The 21,965-nt window shown below is 39.8% G+C and overlaps 1 protein-coding gene across 2 annotated transcripts in view; it reads left to right on the top strand.

Annotated features, from left to right (window-relative positions):
• Nrxn3 (neurexin 3) overlaps positions 1–21,965 on the top strand; it is a 1,505,050-nt gene that overhangs the window by 49,021 nt on the left and 1,434,064 nt on the right. The window contains exon 3 of one of the 2 annotated variants that reach the window (XM_013014277.1): positions 210–239. The exons of the other annotated variant lie outside the window; for it this stretch is intronic. Coding sequence (XP_012869731.1) covers positions 210–239 — 30 coding nt within the window. The remainder of the gene's footprint in view (positions 1–209; positions 240–21,965) is intronic. 2 annotated transcript variants of the gene reach the window in all.

Below are 21,965 nucleotides of genomic sequence, written 5' to 3'. Positions count from 1 at the left end.
GGGGGGGGGGGAGGTTGGAGTTTGTTGCATGCCCCTGAGTGTGTGTGTGTGTGTGTGTGTGTGTGTGTATGTGTGTGTACACTTGCCACACCTTCTTCTGTTCAAAAATTTTGAGAAGGTTGCATTTCATTTGGGATTTTAACTTTGTCTTCTCTTTCTTTTCTTTTTCCTTTCCCTTCCTCTTCCCTTTTTCCTCTCTCCTTCTTCAGGCCTCTCCCACCTCATGATGAGCGAACAAGGTAGGTGCCCTGTGCTGTATTCCTGTAGCTGCCTGAACTGCTTGCCTTCTTGCCTTTGGCTGGTCACTCAGAGCCTTCTCACTGGGCAAGCTATTTGCTGCCTGTCCCTCCTGCTATAGACCAAGCTGGCAGCAAGGTTGCCTGCTGTGGTGAGGTTGCGGGGGGGGGGGCACGTTTTCTGATGCATCTTGTTCTCCAACCCCCATCTTTCCCTGGCTTCTCCATTCTCCGTCACCATTTGTCATCTGGGTGCTAGCCCTGCTGGGCTGCCTCCAAGAGGGAAGCATGAAACAAGGCATGACACATCGATAATGGGGGTGAATGAAGCTAATTTCAGAGCGACCAGGCGGTTAACTTCCTCCTGTTCCTCCTCAAGCCCTAGGCTGGGTCCCAGCGTTGGGGGTGAGGAGCGGGGCTTCTCCCTGAATTTCACTCTGGGGAAAGGTTTGCTTTATGTATTCCCCTCCATTCCATTGCCCATCTTAATGGTATTCTGCCCTCTCTGGTCAAAGGAAGCCCTTGGGGATTTGACTGTTTTCAGTTTCATATAAAAGCAAAAAATCACAGACAGGACATGCTAATGTCTTCATGGCAGGATTATAACTTATTATACACCCTGAAGAAAACTGCATATAAAGATCTGTAAATTCAGCATCTGCAACCTAAAATATTCAAATATGCAGGGAAGGAACTGTGTAGGAAATTCAGCTCAGCTAAGCATGGGGTGGGCTGTGAATGAAGCCTTTTCTCCTACATAAAAAATTTGCCACATTATCAGCCGAGATCAGAATTTGAGAGCTGAACCTACTCAGAACTGTCTTTTCCTTTGCTGTTCAATTGCTACTATTGTTTCTTCCAAGCCTTGGGATGATTACAATACTCATCTACCTGTCTTTTCCTGTCACCAGAAGACTCTTCTTTAAGTTTTCTTGTTATTCCTTTTGAAAATACATATGGGACTTAGTGCTTTTTGGGGTGAGGACTGAAGACGAAATGGGCATTGGTGGCTCATGCCTGTAATCCTAGCTATTCGAGAGGCTGAGACCTGCCCAGGAAGGAAAGTTTGTGAGACTCTTGTCTCCAATAAACTACTCCAAAAAGCCAGATGTGGCAGTGTGGCTCAAGTGGTAGAGGAAAGAGCGTACTTGACAATTGTCCTGTTTTCTTGGTCTTTGGGGTAGGGTACGGCAGATATGTCAGGCCAGCTTCCCTCTCTTATTCCCTTATATTGAGCCATCAGATGGTTTTGACTGAAAGGGAAGTATGACCAGATTAAGGAACCATCGAGGGCTAAGGAGAAGATTGTTCATAGTGAGCACATAGCGATGGAGGTGGCAGTTGATGGCACCTTAAATTGATGAGAAAGCCTACTTTTCTAATATAAGTGTTTTCCCTAGCATGACCTCATATTCATGATGTAGAGTCCAGAAATATCTATGAAGAGAAGGTTTGGTAGACAGCAGATAGATCTGAAGGGAGAAGGTCAGAGTTCTCCAGTGTTGGGTGAGGGTCTAGAAGATGCTGCTCTGAACCCTGTTTGTTCTTGGAGATGAGGGAAGTGAGTCCCAGCAGCAAGCACTCTGATGCGGATATGAATAGATGTGCTTGATGTGGATCTGACACCCTTGCTGGTTGAGAGTCAGGTACTTCTCTAGGAAGAGAAAGGAACTGAGTTCTATGAATTGCTAGAACTTGCTGGCCCACCTTTGGTGATGAATTACAACAGAAAAATGCAGCCCCTCAAAGTCCTGGTAGGAAATCCTCCTATCCTCTCAAGTCTTATACTCCCAGCTTTCCTTCAGGGGTTGTCTAGTGTTTACAGAGTGCTCAGGGCACTGAAGATAAAACATTGCTCCTGCAGCTGGGACAGGATTGCCATGGCTTGTTCAAAATACACTGCTGTAGCAGGAAGGCTAAAACCCCAACATGGGTGTAAAAAGCCTGCAGAGAATCTGTATTGTATGCTTTGCACATTTATGGGGCATTCAGACACAACCATGTTCCAGAGGACTAAGTCAAGTACTTTAGAAAAGTACAGAGAAAGGAAAGGAGAGGGATAATGATATCTCCCTCTTTAGAAGCGTTTCGAGAAACTGGATAGATTTCTGGGTGATGGAGCCACTAAAATTTTAAGCTGATACTTGTGGCTTAGTGCATTTGAAGAGCACCCTTTGACTGAATTTTTTTCCCTCTCATTCTTTTCCATCTCCCCCCATCCTTCATCATTCTTTCCTTCTGATGACCAAACCACCTTAAAAACCAGTTCTCTTTCTACTAATCTTCTCTGACTTCTCTTTATTCCTGCACACGAGAGAAACGGGGCTTCCTTCCAATTCTCACAGACTCTCCAGTTTGTTTTTGAACCTGCAAAACATGTGTGGAAATACTTTATGTATGTCTTGTTTGTGTTCACTAATTCACGTGTGTTCCCCTCTTGGCTCTCATGGCTAACATTGATGCTGGGAAAATACAAGAGAACTCAGCCTCTCTGAAACTTTCCCTAACCATTTTCTTAAAGTCACAATAATGTTAGTAATCATAATAAAGCTTGGTTAAATGTGTGCAATTTCACACCCATGTGGCCGTGCATTGCCTCTGCATGTTGAGTCTGTCATGTTTCTCGGGATGGGACTGGGGAAGACCCAATGGCCAAGGCTTAAACAGGAAGCAGACAGAAGCAGCCTGATTGCTCCTCATGTTTACTGCTTAAGCCTCCCAGTATGGGTTTGCTTTGTGCTACTGCCTTGGCCCTCTGTCATGAGATGTGTTATGTGTTAAGGTCTCCGTGTGTCTACAGTGTGCTGACTTTCCCTCTTCTTTCTCTTGCTCTCTCACCGCCTCCACGGTGGACACGTTTCCCTCTCTTTAACTGGACCTTCCACTTCCTTTCTGTAGGTAGAAGTAAAGGTAGAGATCGCTTTATTTTTTTTTCCTTATTGTTATAACGGTCAATCTGCTTTCTGAATCACTCACATTTATAAGGGGGGAATTGTTGATTCTAATACAGTTGGATTAGAATTTTAATGCTTGAAGCAACAACTAAAAGGAAAAGGAGACTGACCAAAAAAGGTGATTAGTATGATTTCTCTTCAACACGCTTTGTGCCCAGTGCTTTGAGGATGGTTGTGTGTTGGTTTGCCTTTTTCTAAGTCCAGGATGAGCCTCATACAGGGTGCTTATACATTTCTGCTTCTGGAACAGGAATGGGGATGCTGGGGAAGTGGGGATACAGTTTGGAGTAGATCTATTTTATTGCTGGGATTCTGGGATCCCCTTCCAGTTAGGCGGGTTGATGGAACAGGGGGATGTGAACTTATGTACCATTGTGGCTACCCCTTGGGGATAAGTAGATTTGGAGGTAGCATTGGTGAGGGAAAGATGGCTGATGAGAAAGGGGAGAGGATTGATGAACTGCATGGAATCTCCCTTAATGCAGATATTGTTATTTTTCCCCTTTGTGTTACATTTACTATATGTATATATGGTTGGAATTTTTTTTGGCTGGGGTTAATAGGATGAGAATGGAGGGAGGGAGTGTGGAAGAACACAAGAATGAAAATGCATTATCCTGGAAGGAGCAAGAGGAGAAAGAGGTAATGTGGGATTGTAATGTTCAAAGTCAGCTTTCTGCCAGGTAGGCAGGGAGAAGGAGAGGCACTGGGTGGGTAGGCTTGCTTCAGTGCTCTGACATGCCTGACAGTGCTTCACACCTTCAAGTAACACAGCTCACTCACCCATTCCTAATCAAAGCTGTCAGAGACTTCAGGCCTGAGAACCTGGCTGGCCAGCTCAAATTGGATTAGCTGTGCTGGAGTAAAGGGAGAGGTTAATTGATAACTTGTAAATATGAACCAACCTCTCCTTCTTTCTCCTCCTCCCTAGGCCTTGTCTGGGTAAACTGTGCAATGCTGCTTCCCTCAAAAATTGGCAAAAGCAGGGAGTGTGAATTCTGACATGAGAAAGAGGAGGAAAGAAGGCACCAGGTGCATTATTAGAAGGACTCATTTGAGCAGCAGCCTTTGAACTGACCATCTTTGGCCATTTGAGATTCATGTGTAGTTTTTTTTTTCTGTATGTTTAAATGATTATGTATGGCTGGATTGGAAGCAGTTCAGCTCTTTCAACTTTGCTTGTTCCTTTTATGCTATTCCTTGGTGGGATCTGGCATGGGGGAACCCTTCCTCCATTGCTGGGTTGGTACCTTTTGAAAGGAGGCAGATGGCAAAGACAGAAGAAAAGAAGAATGATTATGGGGGTACCTTTCTCTTGACCCCCAGCTTTACTAATGCTTTCAATGGAAGGTTGCTATACATCTCCCCATAGGTAAAGCCTTCTAACTGCTCAGCATTTTAAAGCATGGGCTCCTGGCATGTGGCTCTCTATTAGAGCTCATCTCTCCCCTTTGTTTCCCTCTCCCCACTCTTTCTTTAATCACTGGTCGCATCCCTTACAATAGATGTTTTTGGATTCTACACATTATCTTTCTTTCTTTGGGTCTTTGCTGCCCCCACCCCCCGCCTGGGGCATGCTATTGTGTGCCTGCATTGTGCCAGGTACTTTGTGTGCCCTGCAGTTCATGCCTACAACTCAGTGAGGTAGGTGGCGGCATTATCATTGTTTGATGGACAAGGCTGACAAGACATACAGGGTTAAATAACTCGAGTCAGGTGTCTTCTATGTGAGATCTGACCTTCTGCTTACTACTCTTTATTTCTGCTCTGAAATTCAAGGATGATTTCTAGGCTCAGGCCTCCCAGCTATGTCTCAGGCACTGATCTGTCTTATGTTCCAGACTGTCACCTTGCATTTGCCGTAACACAGGTCCATAAAAATGTCACCTAGTATTGTCACCTCAGCCTGTCCAGAGTCAACCTTCATGTCATTTGTCCCCAAATGAGTTTCCTTCTTGGATGCCCTGGTTTTCAATCATGGATTCCCATCCTCCTTATCACCTACTTTTGACACTCCAGTTTTACTCTCCCTTTTCTTTCACTCTGAACTTCCTTTCTCTAAAGCAGTTGGTTGAGAGATCTTGCTGTCCTTCTCTGTTGGAATGTGGGTTACATTTGTACTGGAAACAGACTGGTCCAGATCATGGCTAGCCCTTATTACCTCACTGTCCCCATGAATTGAGAACTGTGAAACTTTCTGCACATTGTGAGGCATGCTGGATTAGACACCTCACTTTCAAAGCCACCCCCAGTATGGCTCCGTTTCCCTTTCACCTTCACCAAAGGCTGCTCAGGCCAAAACATACCAAATAACCTTGCCAGACTTCCCTCGTCTCCTCACCGCTCAGCCTGTGTCTCTCTTATCAACCAGTCTCTTTTTCCTTTGACTCCATTCATCACATTCCCTACTTGATGCTGTCCTTGAGAACTCTTGATCCACATGCTGTTCTAACAACGTGTATTCAAGTTACTTGGGTGTTAAGACCCCTCTTTGTCTTAGATTGTAAGTATGTTGGAGGCAAACACTGTCATTTGTTAATGTCCACATGTGACTAGCCCAGTGTGCTGAGGTACAAGAGACTCAAAATCTCTAATCCTTCTTATCCCGCTGTCAGTCATCTGCCCAAAAGTGAAAATAAAGCAAAATTAAAATCAAATCGGATCACGAAGCTCATCTGCTCAGAAGCTTTCAGTGGATTCTCATTGTATAATCGTCAAGGTGCCTTCCCTGTGCTACCGTCCCACAAACTGGGGCTCACTTTTCATCTCTGCCAGCCTTCTACCTCTCCCTTTGAGGCCTGTCCTCGCTGTGTGGATCCATGCTATGTTTTCTTGCCCTTGGTCTTTTGCAGAAGTTCTACTCTCTTTCCTGAGTTCCATGGACATCCTTCTCCCTCTTAACCTTCTCAGGTGTTAACACTCAAGCCTATGGCTTTCTGTTATAAAGTATCTACAGTATTCTGCCTTATTCTAGAATTACTCTTGTGTTTTACACATCAACTTCCCCAATCTCATAAAGGATAAAGGTTATGTCTTGGACTTCACTATCACCTATGAGCTCAATACTTGATCCATAGTTGGTTTTTGTTTAATTTTTTGCCACTTGTGGGGCTTGAACTCAAGGCTTGGGGTGCTCTCCCTCAGCTTTTGCATTCAAGGCTAGTGCTCTACCACTCTGAGTCACGGCTTCACTTCCAGTTTTCTGGTGGTTAATTGTGGATAAGAGTCTCATGGACTTTCCTGCCTGGGCTGACTAAAATCCTCAGATCTCAGCCTTTTGATAAATGGATGACAGCTGTGAGCCACCAGCACTCAGCCAGAGTTGTAGTTGATGAATTCTTTTAGAAATAAGGAGATTTTAACTAAACAATTAGTTTTAGAAATATGGGGAACACATGGATAGAATTTAATCTTTTAACAGTGATGCTGTTAATGGGGCACTCTATTTATCAAACCTAAATTTCTTAAATCACTGTTTCCATTACCCGAAACCACAGAGCAAAGGATTCCCCAAGGATCATGGATTCTGTCCCTAGCTCTCTCTTCACCTACCAGGCCTTGTCTTGGCTCTCTGTGTGCAAGGGTTTTAGACTATATCAGTACAACAGCCTCTGTGTAGGTGTTGAGAGTGTGTTTGGCTCCCTTCCCCACTTTCTTGTCCATTTGGAGCTTACCCATTCTGGGTCAGATGACCAAATACTTTCCCTTGAAACTGAACTTGGAGCAGGAGTAGCAGACTTAAATGCCTGTAGGGATCTGAGAGAACATAGAGGAGGGGATCTCACATTAAAGGAAATCCCACCGTGAGGTAATCAAGGGGGAAGGGGTCTGTGTGTGGGGAGGACTGTGGCAAACTGGAAGGCACACATTCTGTCAATGGCAGCAGCTTCTTCACTGCTACAGCAGATTTCTACCTGGTCAGAATTCAGGCCCAGGGTCACCTAAAGCTTGAGATAAGCTTTATCTTACAAAAATGCCAGCTCATGGCATGGTCCTCTGTGGATGTATGAATGCACATGCGTAGGTGTCTGTAGTACACACAAAATGAATGAATCCAGTAGCTACAAGATTTATTATTGTTGTTTGGTTTTTGAGAGGGCCAGTACTAGGGATTGAACTCAGGGCCTCTCTGGTACTCTACCACCTGAGCAGGACCTACATCCTGGCTTTTTGTTTGGAGTAGTCTAGTGATCTTTTCCTGTCCAGGCTGGCTTTGAACACCACTTTCTGGATATTTGTGGTCTCTAGAGCCTACTTAATTTTCTCTTGGTTGTAGTACCGGAATCTTTCCTACTTGTAGTGCTACTGCCAGAAAGACTGATATATGTTCTAGGGGAAGTTGATTGTGCTAAGTGGGCGAGCATGTGTGGGAGTATATGGAGAAAGCCGGAAATGGAGAAAAAGGAAATTAACATCTTCAAGAATGTCCAAGAACCAACATGATTTTTAAATAGCAAGTGGCCAGGAGGCACCAAGTTCTTTTCTCTTTTGCTCTTCAGAAGTCTTTTTAATTATTATTCTTAAATAGCTGTACAAAAGGGTTTCAACTCAACATGTCACTTTGTGAGTACAATGCCTCTTGATCAGTGTTCCTGAATAGTCAACCTGAAGACCTATTCTAGTTGTTTAGAATGTAGAGGCCCCTTTTGATTTATTTATATGTTTTTTTCCTATGCGGATTTGACCATTGGCCTTCTCATGTTGAACTAATCAACATTGACCAAACTGGAAGGAGATAATCAAGCTACATGAACTTGAATATGATATCATGTAGATTGTATTTTGCTGGTAATAGCATTAAGAAAGCTCCCTCTTGTCCCTGCTAGGACTCGAGAGCCCCGCAAATAAGTTATTGCCTTGATAGCCAACTGTTTATGCAAATTAGGGAATGCCATGCCAGCTACTAATTATGAAAATAAACTCATCTGTGCTCTATAAATATCTAATTATAATAAAACAGGGGCAATATTACATTTCCATCTCTTGTCTCATTGGTTTCTTATCCATCGCTGATTTCTCCTCTTGACAATGAATAAAATTACTTTGTTTTAAAAAGAAGACTGTTTTCCATGCTTTTTTCCTTGTTCTTTTTCTAATTTTTAAATTTTTTTTATTGTGAAAATACTGTACAGAGGGGTTACAATTACATGGGCAAGGTAATGAGTACATTTCTTATCAAGCATTGTAGCCTCCTCCTTTGTTTCCCCTTCCCATCCCTTCCCATCCTCCCTCCACCCCCGCTACCCAGTACTCCTCTCCACCCCTCCCCACCAAAGTTGTAAAGTTCATTTTTCCACATAACAACTTGTATATCTCATTGTTGCAATGGATCCACCTGTATCCCTATTTAAACGATTTCTTTTTCTAATGTTTTGAAAACATCTGGAGGAAAATAGAATTATTTTAAGCAAGAAAAGTAAATTGCTTGATTTTTAGCAGCTCTGTGTTTTGGGCAGTGTTGTCTTTAAAAGGATGCTTTAAAATATGAAAAGCAGGATTTTATTTTCTTTCCAAGTTTAGAAAATTTCACTGGACACTGAAGACATTGTCTTTGCCCAGTTGTTTTGGAGCATTTCAAACTTGTAGTGTGAATAGTGGTTTTATTGATAAAATATACAATTTATCAATGAGCTATCTCAACTAAATTCCAGTTTGCAGTACAAAAAAGAAACTATTTCATAGATTTTTGAGAAACATTACTACTTCCTCTTCAATGATCAATTTGGATTTATTGATTACTGGTGGACTCATCTATCTGTCTGTTCACCTCTCTCTCTCTCTCTCTCTCACTCTCTATTTACCTACCTACCTATCTATCTACCTACCTACCTATCATCTACCTACCATCTATTTATCACTTCTATTTATCAATCATCTATTTATCTATACATTTGTCTATCTACAAAAATATGAGGTGATTTGTTTCTATAGACCTTAGTTTATCAGGTCAAATTGTTCTTAAAGAGCCTAAAGTTTTAACTATATGTATACACATATAGCCCTGATATCGATGGTGCCCACAGATAAAAAATATTTTAAATTGCATTGCATTATTTTTATAATAAACCTAATTTATACAGAATTTAGAAGAGTTGCTTGATGAAAAAAATACAAGAACAAGCCTAGTGCCATCCTTCTGTGCGTAGGCAGTATCTGTCATGGTCTGTTTCTCAAGTGTGCAGTGCAGAGTTTACATATCTGAGTTCACATGTAATTTGTCTAAATACCTGTTAATAGGTTAATATGTTCTCCTACGGATCTTTCATTTGTAGATGCACTGAAACAATCCAGGGTGATATGTACCTGAATTTAGTAGAGTTCCTGCTTTAATGTTGGAAAACCAATGTGTATTCAGTATTCCACAAAATATTGATGAGTACCTGCTAAGTACTGAATTCACAGGGCTGGGAGGAAAAACGTAACTGTAGACTTCTGACTTAAAGACAGTGAGTGACTAAAGACAGCTCTCCTCTGCCTCTTATCCGACTTGAGGAAGGGAAGGGGAATCACAGAATGGTTAGACAAAGGACAAGGGATGAGCCATTGCAACAGCGATACAAGACAGTATGTTGGAAATGAACTTTACAACTTGTGGGGGAGGGAAGTTGGGGGTGGGAGGGAAAGTGGGAGAAAAAGGAAGGAGGGAGTAACAATGTTTCACAAGAAATGTTTTCATTACCTTACTTATGTAACGGTAACCCCTCTGTACATCACCCTTACCATTAAATTAAATTAAAAAAGAAAGTAAAAAAAAACAAAACCCTGACAGTATTTGTCAGCTTGCTAGGCAAGCTCTCTACTACTTGCACCTCATCTGTAGTTCTTTTTTGTTTCACTTACTTTTCAGATAGGGTCTTGTGCTTTTGTCCAGGGTGATTCTCTATGTACCTCATGCATAGCTGAGATGACAAGTGTGGGCCATCATATCCAGCCTCAACTAGATTAGATTAAAAATGCTTAAATACATTCTACTTTTATCTATAGCTCTTAATATTAATTGTTTTGTGCTTTTATTTTTCAGAGTGTTAAGTCATTCAGTTAGTCAAATCACCCATCATTTAAATTCCCAGAATCTGAAAAGATACTATACATTGTGAGTGAATGTGTGGAGAAATTTCCATTTGCCTGTTTTTTATTTTCAGTGTGTGGATAGTGTGTGCCATGTAAAGTGTACAAAATGAATGTGCTTATGTATTTAGCCCAAAGTTTTAAAAACAATCTATCTATGCTTATGTAAATTCCATCTGACCGAAGTTATAGATTTTATCCATCACCCCATGAGTTTCTATTATGCCACTTCCTGCCATTTATTAAAATATAATATATATCATATTATATATATATATATATTCTAGCCTCTCCCTCCAAAACTGAATATATTCATATAACAATCAACAAGCAGATTATAGCTTACTTTTTAGCTTTCATTATGTAGGCTTAACCTCAAGACAGAGGCATTGTGGTTTTGTTGTATGCAAACAGAGTCAAACACATGGCCCTCTTGTGAGGTAGCTTTGCCCTGGTGTTTTCTTTTTTTTCTTTTATGAAGCTCAGGTTTCCCTCTGCACAAAGAGAATATCTAATTGATATCATTGCGTTTTTCCTCTCTGCCCTTCCCCCCCCCCACCCCCAAGGCATTTACTAGTCAGTAGAACAGCAGAGGTGGAAAGGAACATACGCTTTGTAAAAAAGCAGACTAATAACACTTTCTGATGGACGTCTGATTTAAAAGTGCCGCATCTTTCATTAAAATTTACATGCAAAGGAAGGGCAGGCACGGGACATGAAAGCTAATGCTACTCACACATCTTGACATAATAACAATCACAAGAAACTGGAGATCCCAGATGGCAGCTTGGCCTTTGCCATCCTTTTAATAAGCTACTAACTGCTAATTATTTCACTCTTATGGGCAAGTTAATTTACTGTTGACTCTTAAAGAGATACTGCTCTTTTTTTTTTCACCCCCTTCTCCAACCCACACAAAACAGAGCCTTTCCACCTGGAGCTTTGGAAAGTGTTCCTGGGCAGGTTGGATGCTTTCCAGCCGGTTGTAGCAATGATGGCAAGTACTGGGAGGGGAAAAAAAACAAAGGTTGCTTGATAAACAATATTTTTGTGGATGCTGTTTTGAATATAGATTGTCTTAGAGAAATTTGTCTCCTAAAGATCCATTGTGTGTGCATGTGCACGCGTCATGTATAAGAGCCGTAAACTAAGCAGCCAGCACAGGGGAAAATATCTGAAATTTGGAGCCTATTTAAGAGCGAAAGAACAGCTGCCTTTTAAATGGTTGCTAATTCTGACAATTAATGCTGTTTTGTGAGTGTGTGATTTTCTGTAACAGCAGTTAGCGGCGAAGATGGTGTGTAATAGTTTGCTTCCTAAGCTTTACATTCTCCAAGCATTATGGTTATATAGTGAAGACCACAGAGCTGAAAGAAGCCCCTATTCCCCATTCTCTGAGCCCCTGCACCCCATTCTCTTTGTCCCTCAATCTCTGAACCTCTATTCCTCATTCCCTGGATCCCTTTTAAGTGAGAAAGCCTGCCTGTTCTGGGCTCCCATGTCCCCTTGTATGTTGATTTCCTTGGGATGATTTTATGTTAATAGAGACACAGATTATTTGAATGTTGTACAAATGGGCTGGGATACAGTTTGGAAAGGAACCTTGTTTGCAATGAGCTGTCTGACAATCAAAATATTTACTTAAAGATAAGCTAATGACTGTGCCTTGTAAATGCCTGCAGATCCATTATTGAAATGAGAGTCAGTACTTTGGCTTGATACCATCTGAAAATAAGTCTCAAAGCTCAGCTACTATTGCGTGATTGAGTTGTATATGTGTTATAGGTTTCTGGAAAAAAATAAGATGAGTAGTAAACAATAAACAGTTGCAGGAAAATCTCTTGACCCACTTTCTTGAGCTATTTAAAAGGAACTTGGTATGGATTTATGGTAATCCCTTGTTGTAATGGCTAGGAATGGCCAACTGGCTTAAAGATGAATTGAAAAGCACATTCACCTATCATTAATGGTGTCTGTAAACATGAATTTGGTGATGTGTTTAATCCAATATCATACCTACAGTAACAGAGGTGGGAAGACTGTGAGACTAAATCAAATTCTGCCATTTGCTTATTGAGTCTAGACTTGCTAAGCCTAATCATTGTCTTGTTAACTGGATAAATTTTAGATCTCACATGGCTTTAAAGCTGTTTCAGTTGGTTGCAAAGTAATGTCAAGAAAAAATGTAAGTGCATGTGAAATTTACAGGGCATTTTGTCATTGCTCAAGGCCTGACATTATATAGTGTGTGGAGATTGCTATTTTCTGAAAGAAGTCTGAGAAATGTAAATGTTTCAGCAGAAAAAAAAAATTCTGAGAACTACAGGTTTTCACAAAAATTACCCAGGTTTCTTGACTGTAGGACTTCTCAGAGCCTTTGTCATAGTGATGCAAATTTTGAATCTCCCAGAAGAAAAAAGTATTTTTCAAAGCTACCCCAATTTTTGACATGGCATCTTCTTTTGTAATTTTTATTTTGGACAAGAATAGATCAAATTAAAGCCATTGTTTAGTTAAAAAACTTAGGCCAACATTATTCTGATGGCCTATTTGAGTTGAATACTGTAAGCCTGAATACCTTGAGAGTTTGAAGGTAGCTTTTGGATTGGGTTCAACTCAAGAATGGATTTAAGTACAATTTCTGTTTTGATTGAGGATAGTTGTTTTTTGGATGAGTTCATTTCAATAGGGAAATTACTGCTTCATGGTAAAATGCATTACATAGATGTTAAAACAACTACAGTTTTAGACACTAGTCTTGTTAAATTACTTTGTATTACCTAAGTGCTTAAATGGCTATCCATATAGTGTGTAAGCAGAGGTTCTGATAATGGCTTGCTTACCCATTGGAAGAGCCGATGTCAGCAGGTGAGAGGATTTTATACAGTATTACTTGCTGTGAAATTTGGAGCAGGTTAAGAGGCACTATGATTATTTCTCCTCTGTGTATTTAAGGTCACTCATCCCATAACTCTATGAATTTCACTCTGCATAGCTTATTTTTCTTCCTTCAAGTAGTGAACCTATAGGAAAAAAGATTTGCTTTGTTATAAGAATTGTTTAAAAATCATTGGCTTATCTAGGGTGTGCAGGCTTTTGAGGACCCTATTTAGGTGCTGCTGTCTGTTAAGTAGGAAGTGCTGCCATTGATCCAGCTGTAATAGCTCGTTTCCTTGGAAATGTGGTTTGTGGAACCAGGCATACTCTCTCCCATTTCCCCCAAGTGAACAATGATGGGCATTTGCAAATGCTTTGACAAAGTTGTTATGGGTAAGTGTGCGCTTCCAACTCTAAATTATTCTCAGTGGGTGAATAATTCTAATCCAGGGTCAGAACCAAAAGAGTACTGAGATAAATGTGGAGAACTATGTCAGGGTATTAGGGAAGAAAACATGGTAGAGCACAGTATTGATATGCATATTTGACACTTGCAACCCATATGACTTTCTAGATCTTCTAGGCCTCATCATCATTTTTTTTTGCCACTCCTGGGGCTTGAACTCTGGGCCTGGGTACTATCCCTGAGCTCCTTTTGCTCAAGACTAGTGCTCCACCACTTAAGCCATAACTCCACTTCCAGATTTTCTGTGATTATTTGGAGATAAGGGTCTCATTGACTTTTCTGCCAGGGCTGGCTTGAAATCTCAATCCTCAAATGCCCCCTGAGTAGCTAGGATTACAAGTATGAGCCACTGGCACCTGGCTAGGCTCCATTATCTTAACAAATAACATGGGAACAGTAATATAATAATACTATGCAGTTTACAGAACTGCCAAATGGATACATTGGTACACAGACATATATAGATATATATACACACATACCTGTATTTATACATATATACATATATTCACAAAATAGGTACATATTTATGTTTGAGTTTGACTGTAACATAAACAGTATTTTAGTAGGCATAATATTAACACACATGGATTACTATTGTAAATACTTTTTAATAAGTTTTTTATTGTGAAAATATTGTACAGAGCAAGGTAATGCGTACATTCTTATCAAGCATTGTTGCTGCCTCATTTGTTGTTCCCTTACCATCCCTTCCCTCCCACCTCCACAACTATTACCCTCACCCACCAAAGTTCGTTTTTCAACATAGTGTCTTGTACATCTCCTTGTTTCAATGGGTCAACCTGTTTCCCTATTTATACATTTTTTTCCCTTCCCCTCCCCAAATTATACCAACATCAAATACAGTGAAAACAGGGGTTATACCGTGGGGGAGGGACATACAAAGCAACGAAGAAATCACATGGCGACTTATATATATGTTAGAAACAATAGCAAGAAAGAAAAAAAAACATTTATGTCTCTATCTTGGGGTTCTATTGTAAATACTTCTTACAGATATGAACATCTTTCAGTAGATCTTGGAACTTTGAAAGTATTATTCAACCATTTTGATTTTCCAGGTCTTTACTTGGAAAATGCCTCCTTGGTAGTTCAGTTATGGCTAATAATTGATATAACAAAGGTGAAAATGTCATGTAAATTAAAATAGTACTACATGACATTAAATAATTAAGAAGTTATACACAATACAAAATCAGAGGCAGCATTTGGTTTTATGATACTATACTATATTTAGTTCCTACTATAGCACCTTGTTCACCCTGGATGTTTATTGAACAAATAAATACTCATTCCATTGCCTAGTAGGAATCACTAAGTTTAAATGTCTTCCCAAGTTCAGTACCATGGACAGCCCCATCATCCAAGATGAACTATTGCACTTGTCCAGTTTTCCCCATTGCAAAAACAAAACAACAACAACAAAAAACCCAGTCCTGATAAAACCTGTTTGTTCTTTTTTTTAATTGTCAGTCCTGGGGCTTAAACTCAGAGCCTGGGAGTGGGTGCTATCCCTGAGCCTCTTTGTACTCAAGGCTAGTGCTTTCCCCCTTGAGTCACAGCACCATTTCTGGCTTTTTCTGAGTAGTTTATTGGAGATAAGAGTCTCATGGACTTTTCTGCCCAGGTTGGCTTCAAACCTCAATCCTCATATCTCAGCTTCCTGTGTAGTTAGTATTACAGGCGTGATCTACCGGCACCTGTTTCTTCTTTAAATCATGGATAGATGTCTTTACTCTTTTCCTGCACCAATAGAGCTATGGAGTTTCCTTATATACTTGGATGGAACTGCATGAGTCATGAAGAAAGTAAAAAGATTTGTTTCATGGTTACTTTTTAAAAAATGCTGATTTGTTCCCTCTGATCTTGGAAGCATGTAATTTCAGAGTCAGAGGGAACTTAGAATTCCTTCAGTCTATCCCACTGTAATTTTGTGGATGCGAAAACATGCTGAGAGGATGACGTGCCTGTCACACTGATCATTTGTTATGCAGTCAGGATTTGGACCATGCTTTCTGACTCCCGATACATTTTTGTTTCCTTCCCACCATATTTGGGCCAAGAATACTTTGTCATCCTCACTGAAGAGTGACATTTGTCATAGATCACTCAAAGCCTGCTGAGATGATCATTGACAAATCCACACAAGAAACATGCTGGCATTATCAGCACGTGAACTTTCTAAACAAAATTGCCTCCCCAATGACTTCCCTGCCTGAGACCTGAGTCAACTCCAGCTTTCAATGTGGTTAGTAATTTACTTTCAAGATTGACTGATGCTCTGTGCCTCTTATGGGTTTCTTGTATTGATTGTTTCATCTTAGGTGAACTAAGATGATGACACCAGTTGACTTTAAGAAAAGCTTTTACACCATTTCTTTTTTTTGGGGGGGGAATCTCATCTTGACTATTTCTAACAGAGCAATGCATCTTGAGTGTGGTAATGGGCTGTGAAGGGAGTCACCAGGAACTGGTCTCTAAGTTGTTACTTACTGTTCTTTCCCCCCTCCCTACTGGATTTCTTGTTAAGAATAGTTGTCATCTTACTCACAAGGTTTTTAAATAAAAATGCAATTTTGTGCTTCTCAAATGTGAATCTATTTATCTTTTAAGCCAGCAAGCATCGTTCCTTTCCTTACATTTTTCCCCCTAAAATAATTTTCTCATTCAGGGGTCTCGCATATGCCTTGGTGGGTACAAGTCAGTGTTCTTCCACTGGGAAACTTTGGGGACTGTTGATCACTGTGCAAAGTCAGTTCTTCAACTGTTACAGAATTGCTTTCCTTCGAACTGTTTTATCACAAGTGTTCTCAAGTGTCAAAGCCATTTAGAGAACTAGATAGATAAAATGTATGAGCACTAAGCTTTTTTTCTAAAGAGAATAAATAAATGTGTTTTCTACTATGTGCTTAGCCTTTGATAGCAATTTGTTAAAAGGAAAGAAGAAAGGTAATGATATTAAATATTTACAAGAGTGATTTAGTTGTATTACTTGTGCTCTGGATCTCTTTAATAGCAAAATCAGCTACTGTTGAAATAAATGCTGTTAAACCAGTGGTGATAGTGTGAAGGTCATTGTCTTATTAAGGTCAAAATAGGTTTTAGAGAATAATTATTTTTGTCATCTTCCCAAATCTCTTCCTGTCACTGGTGGGTTTTGCTTCAAAACTCATAAGGAAAGAAATATAGTTGAGGGTTCCTAAGGTTGCTCTCCTGTGAATCCTTTATGTTCCTTTCTGGATAACCTGGTAGTCGGAGGCTTTTAGTTCTTGTTTGTTTTTGTCCATTTAGTGGGTAGAGCTAGGTCTGTACTCCCAGGAGACAAGTGGCTGTATTTTCATTTGCTGTCTCTTCTGATGCTCCTTGCTTGACTGTTTGTTTTAGAGAGGCAGCACCTCTTCTTTCTCAGAAATGCTTGCTCTTCTCTGAAATGATTATTGCATTTCCCTGACATCCCTTTTCTACCGAAAGCAGAGATTTCTTGTTCTTAACTTTATTGCTTTTAAAGGAATACTTCAATAGTTGTATGACATCATCTCTGTTTTCATAGAGAAGAAAACAGAGGCTCAAAACCTGCCATCAAATTAGTTCCAGAACCAATGGCAAGTCAAAGATAAACCTGGTTTGACCCAAAAGCTGATAGTATACACTAAACCATCACTGTGATTAATCTTTCTCTGAATCTCAATTTTACTCTTGTGTAAAATGGGTATGATAGTAAGATCTTACGATATATTCTTAGTAATGCATATAAATATGGCACAGAATATCTTAAGTAAGAGTACTCTTGTACTTTTAGTACAATTATATGAGCTAACATATATTGAATATGTAACATGATTCTGGCTCAGGATTTTCATAAATATGTTTCCACCTCTCTTAACTGTAATAATAAAGTATAATTGAATAAAATACGCATTGAATGCAGGGAATAGATAAAATGAATGAAAATTTAGCCTTTATGAATGTCTCACAAAATGGTGAAAGGAAAACCCTCTATCATGGTTTCTAAGAATATATATATATATGTATATAAAGATATCTATAAGATATAAATATCACACACACATATACACACATACATTTGTTCTCTTTCTCTTGTCTTAGACTTTGTACCAGATGGTACTTGAATATGAAACTATTTTCTGGGGGTGAGTAGGTGTTTTTCTTTTAACGATGTTGATATTCTGACACTTTGGTGACTTGTTTTCTTTCTAGTCTGTTTATTTCATCCTGAAACCTGGAAGACTGAGTTGGAAGTGGAGAAATCCAAAGGCATGGGGAAGTAGTAAAGTATGTCAGAGCTGTGCAACTTCTATGAGAAATAATTTCCAAACCACAGAGGCTGGATACTACCAAAAACTTCTCACATCACATTTGGTTGTTCAGATTGGTGGGTGGTAGAGTAGGGTATTTCTGCTCCCCACAGTCAGTCAGGCACACAGACACTTTCCATCTTGTAGGCTTGTCATTTTCTAGAGTGTTGTACTATAGAGGTAAAGTTGTTTTTCTAAGGGCTAAGCCTGGAAACACTTACTCTTGGCTATACTTCAGTTAAAAGATTCCATCTAGAAGATGGTTGCGGAATGCAATGTTATCTATATGCTCAATAGGAAAGAGAAGGAATTTTGCTATCTACCGTGTGTGCCCTGTCCCAAGGGCATGAGTTATGATCCAGTCTTGTATAATTTTGTATCCTGCCTGGTAGCTTTCTTCAGCTCACATCTGTTCAAACAAAATGCCACCATGGTTTATATGAGATAAAGAATCACTTCCGTTCCTTTGTCTATAATATAACAATTCACACACATTTTATTTGAAATAAAAGCCTTCAGAGTTGCAGTAATGTTTCTCAAATTCCTATGAATTACTCAGGGAACTTGTGGAACTATAGACTTTAATTCCTGCTTCAGAACCACAGAAACTGTAGCTTTGAATTATGCTTTTGATCAGGTAAATTTGAGATATACCGTGTTGAAGCAAATTCCAACAAATAAAATGAACCAGAAAGGATGTATGTGTGAATTCACTAAAAGTATTTTATCTTATTTTGTATAGCTTAAGACAAGTGTCATACATATTTTGGCCTATAAACCTATTGTATCCCATGGGCTTTTGCTGTAATTTTTGTTTTATGGCATTTTTTTCTCTTATAGCTGACAACCAAGCTAGAATGTAGTTAGAAGTTAGCCCAACTTGAATAGGGTCAAATGACCAATTCAACAGGACTTTGGTTTTATTTTATAATGGGGTAAAAACACATTACTATAATGCTTCCTCTTTACCTCTTCTGATATTTAAATCCCTACTATTTTATGGTGGAGTTGCAATACTGGGGTTCGAAGTCATGGCCTCACACTTCTTAACTTCCTGAACCATGCCTTCAGTATTGATTTTAGCTGGTTGTTTTTCAGATAATCTCTTTCTTCTGGGCATGTGCCTCATACTAATTCATTTATGTTAGGCTAGGAAAACAGTCCTTTACCACCTCATCTATTTCTTCATTGAGAAGAGGATCTTGTGGACTTTTTTCTGTCCAGACTGGCCTTAAACCATGATTCCTACAATCTCAGCCTCTCAGTGCCTGAGTAGGGTGAACTCCTTTAAGAGAATTTCTTGTTGCATTAAAACAGTAGGAGTGCACGTTTGACAAGCCTACTTATTATTTATGGCTGACTTGTGAATAGTTAACTAATGGCAACTCATTTTAGTTTTTACATTTGCCATCCTCTCTTGTGTGCACAGAAACCTTAGAAACCATGATATTTTGCAAAGGACCCCTTCATGTAACCCCATGCCTTTTCTCCTGACACAGAGTGCTTGGCTGCGCTGTTCTTTTGGAATAGATGTCAGAGCATGGATAATTTGGGGCTTGTGATTTTTTTCTTTCTCCTATTTTATCTGCCTCTTTTTGTGTCTTTGTATCCAAGTCTATGATTACTATTGAGCTTTCTCCTAAATGCCAGCAATTATCTCACAGGTGGAGGGATTAGGAAAGAGCGGAGGGAATTGTACTAGGATTAGAATAAAGACTCCCCTCCCCCTTTGAAATGTAATGACAGAAGGGAATGAAGACTTGGAGGGGGCAGGCAGAACTGTGTGTGTGTGGGGGGGGAGTTGGACAATTTGCTTCTGATATTTAAATCCCTAGAGGTAGTGAAGGAAGAAATTCTTAATGAAAGAAAGAGGAATAAATCCTCAAGATGGCTTGGCGTTCTTGTTTCAGAACTCTGAGTATACAGGAAGGAAGAGCAGGCACTTTGCTTTCCGTTGGCAATTATTTACACTGCCTCCTCTTCGGAGAGGTTGGTTTTTCCTTGTTGGTTTTGTTTTGGTCTGTTTGGGGAGCAGAAAACTGGCTAATATATATGTGCCCAGGCCAAGAGAATTTTGGTGAGACATTATCTTTCTTTCTGACAAGAGAATGATTTATTTATCTGACCTGTCAGTTAGGATGCTATCAGCTGTAAATAACAGAACTTTCAACTTGACTGCCTTAAACAACAAGAGAACAAGAGGGGATTTATGGGCTTGGTTCCTAAAACAAAAACCAGTCTAGTTACTCAAATGATGTGACCCAGACCTAGTGTCTTTTTCTTCCATGTTTTGGCTTTGCTTGTTTGATAATGTTTCATTGTTCTTGGAGATTCTAAGGTGGCTGGTACCTTTGATTTTTGATTTACATACCTTTTTTTCTCCTGCTATTTATTTGGCGTTCTCCAGAGAAACTGGAGAAACTATCTATAGATAGAAACTGTCTGTCTGTCTGTCTATCTTTTATGCAGAATTGGCTCAGGCAGAGGAGGCTGAGAAGTGAGAGCTGCCCTCTGAAACCTAGAGGAAAAGCCAGAGGTATAGTTTTAGTCTGTGCCTTAAGACCTGAGAAATGGTGGTGTAAATTGTTAAGTAGAGGGCAAGAGAAGAGATGGGCTGATGTTCCAATTCAAACAATCAGGTAGAGAAAGCAAATTCTGCATTATTATTATTTTTTTCTACTTAGGATCTCAGTGGACTGCATGGTGCAGTCCATATTGGAGAGGGCATTTTTCTTTAGTTGGTCCACTGATTTAAATGCTAATCTAGCCTAAATCCACCCTCATAGACACTCTGGGTATCCCAGGGTCTAGTCAATTTGGCACAATCAGAAACATCACAACTCTGCTTTGCCAACTTGACATTCATGTCCATCTCCAAAAGCTGTACTTAATCTCTGAATAAGATGAAAAGCAAGTCTTAATTTCACCTATCAGAATCCATGTATTCCTAGTACAATTGGAAATAAACAATGCTTTCCCTAGCAGAGGAAGTAAAATCCTTGAGTAAAGTAAAATCCTTGAGTAATATGGACTCTTCTCAATAGCTCACAAATTAAAATACTATGATGGAAAATCAACAGTTCTTAAGTACTGTTGCTACTAGTGGTTGGCGTGTTCCATGTCTCTTGGATGGAATGTCTGTAATCGGGATGTTGACCCAAGTCCATTTACTAGAAAGAACCAGAATGAGTAAGAGTGATTTGTTGACAAAGTGAAATTCTACCTGAAGATGTGAGCTAAAGCAATTGGATAAGAACTAATTAGAACTTAGTATTTTATCCAGTAGGATAAATGACACTGAGGCCTTTCCCTGTGGTCCTTCCCCTAATGGCTTGATAGTTCTACAGCGGCTGCCCAAGTGTGGAAGGTGTACAACTGCACATTTGATTTTTCCCATTTGATATTCTTTGTGGTCATTGCATCCATGCTGGACCTTCACATGGAGCATATGAACCATAAAATAACGATCTAGGGATCTTAATTGTGGTTCCAGGGTTCATCAAGGATTTTAGATTGGAATCTTGTAACCCAGGGCATTTCTTAATTCCTGCTTGTATCTACCTACCTACCTACACTAGTTAATACTATACTATAATATATTATATCTTCCATGTAATATGGAAATAAAAATGAAGTTAAAGACATTTTGCATTCATGGCAATCAGAATGTGCTTATGATATTTAGAGTCCTTATTCCTGTGACTAGTCAGAGCTGATATTTAAGATGACTTTCTCCTAATACATATTCTGTATTCCTTTGCCTTTAGTCAGCATCTCAGCTGGTTGTGATTACATGCTTGTTGGATGCTCAAAGTGTTCCTAAAGGGCCTGGACCATTGTTGGCTTGTCTTGTTGTAACCACAGGACACATAATACTAAGAGGTGTCCCAGTGAAATCTCCTGGATATGGACACACTCTTCCTTACCTTGTTGTAGCATGATTATCCAGTTTCTATTTACTTGTCAGGATCAGTAACCCCAGTCAGCACAGTAAATCCCCGCTCAGCTAGCTACTCAACAAAAGTCT

The sequence above is a fragment of the Dipodomys ordii genome, unplaced genomic scaffold (assembly GCF_000151885.1).
Source record: "Dipodomys ordii isolate 6190 unplaced genomic scaffold, Dord_2.0 Scaffold2, whole genome shotgun sequence".
Lineage (NCBI taxonomy): Eukaryota > Metazoa > Chordata > Mammalia > Rodentia > Heteromyidae > Dipodomys > Dipodomys ordii.
The sequence above is the reverse complement of the archived record's forward strand: the minus strand, read 5'-3'. Positions and strand labels throughout refer to the sequence as shown.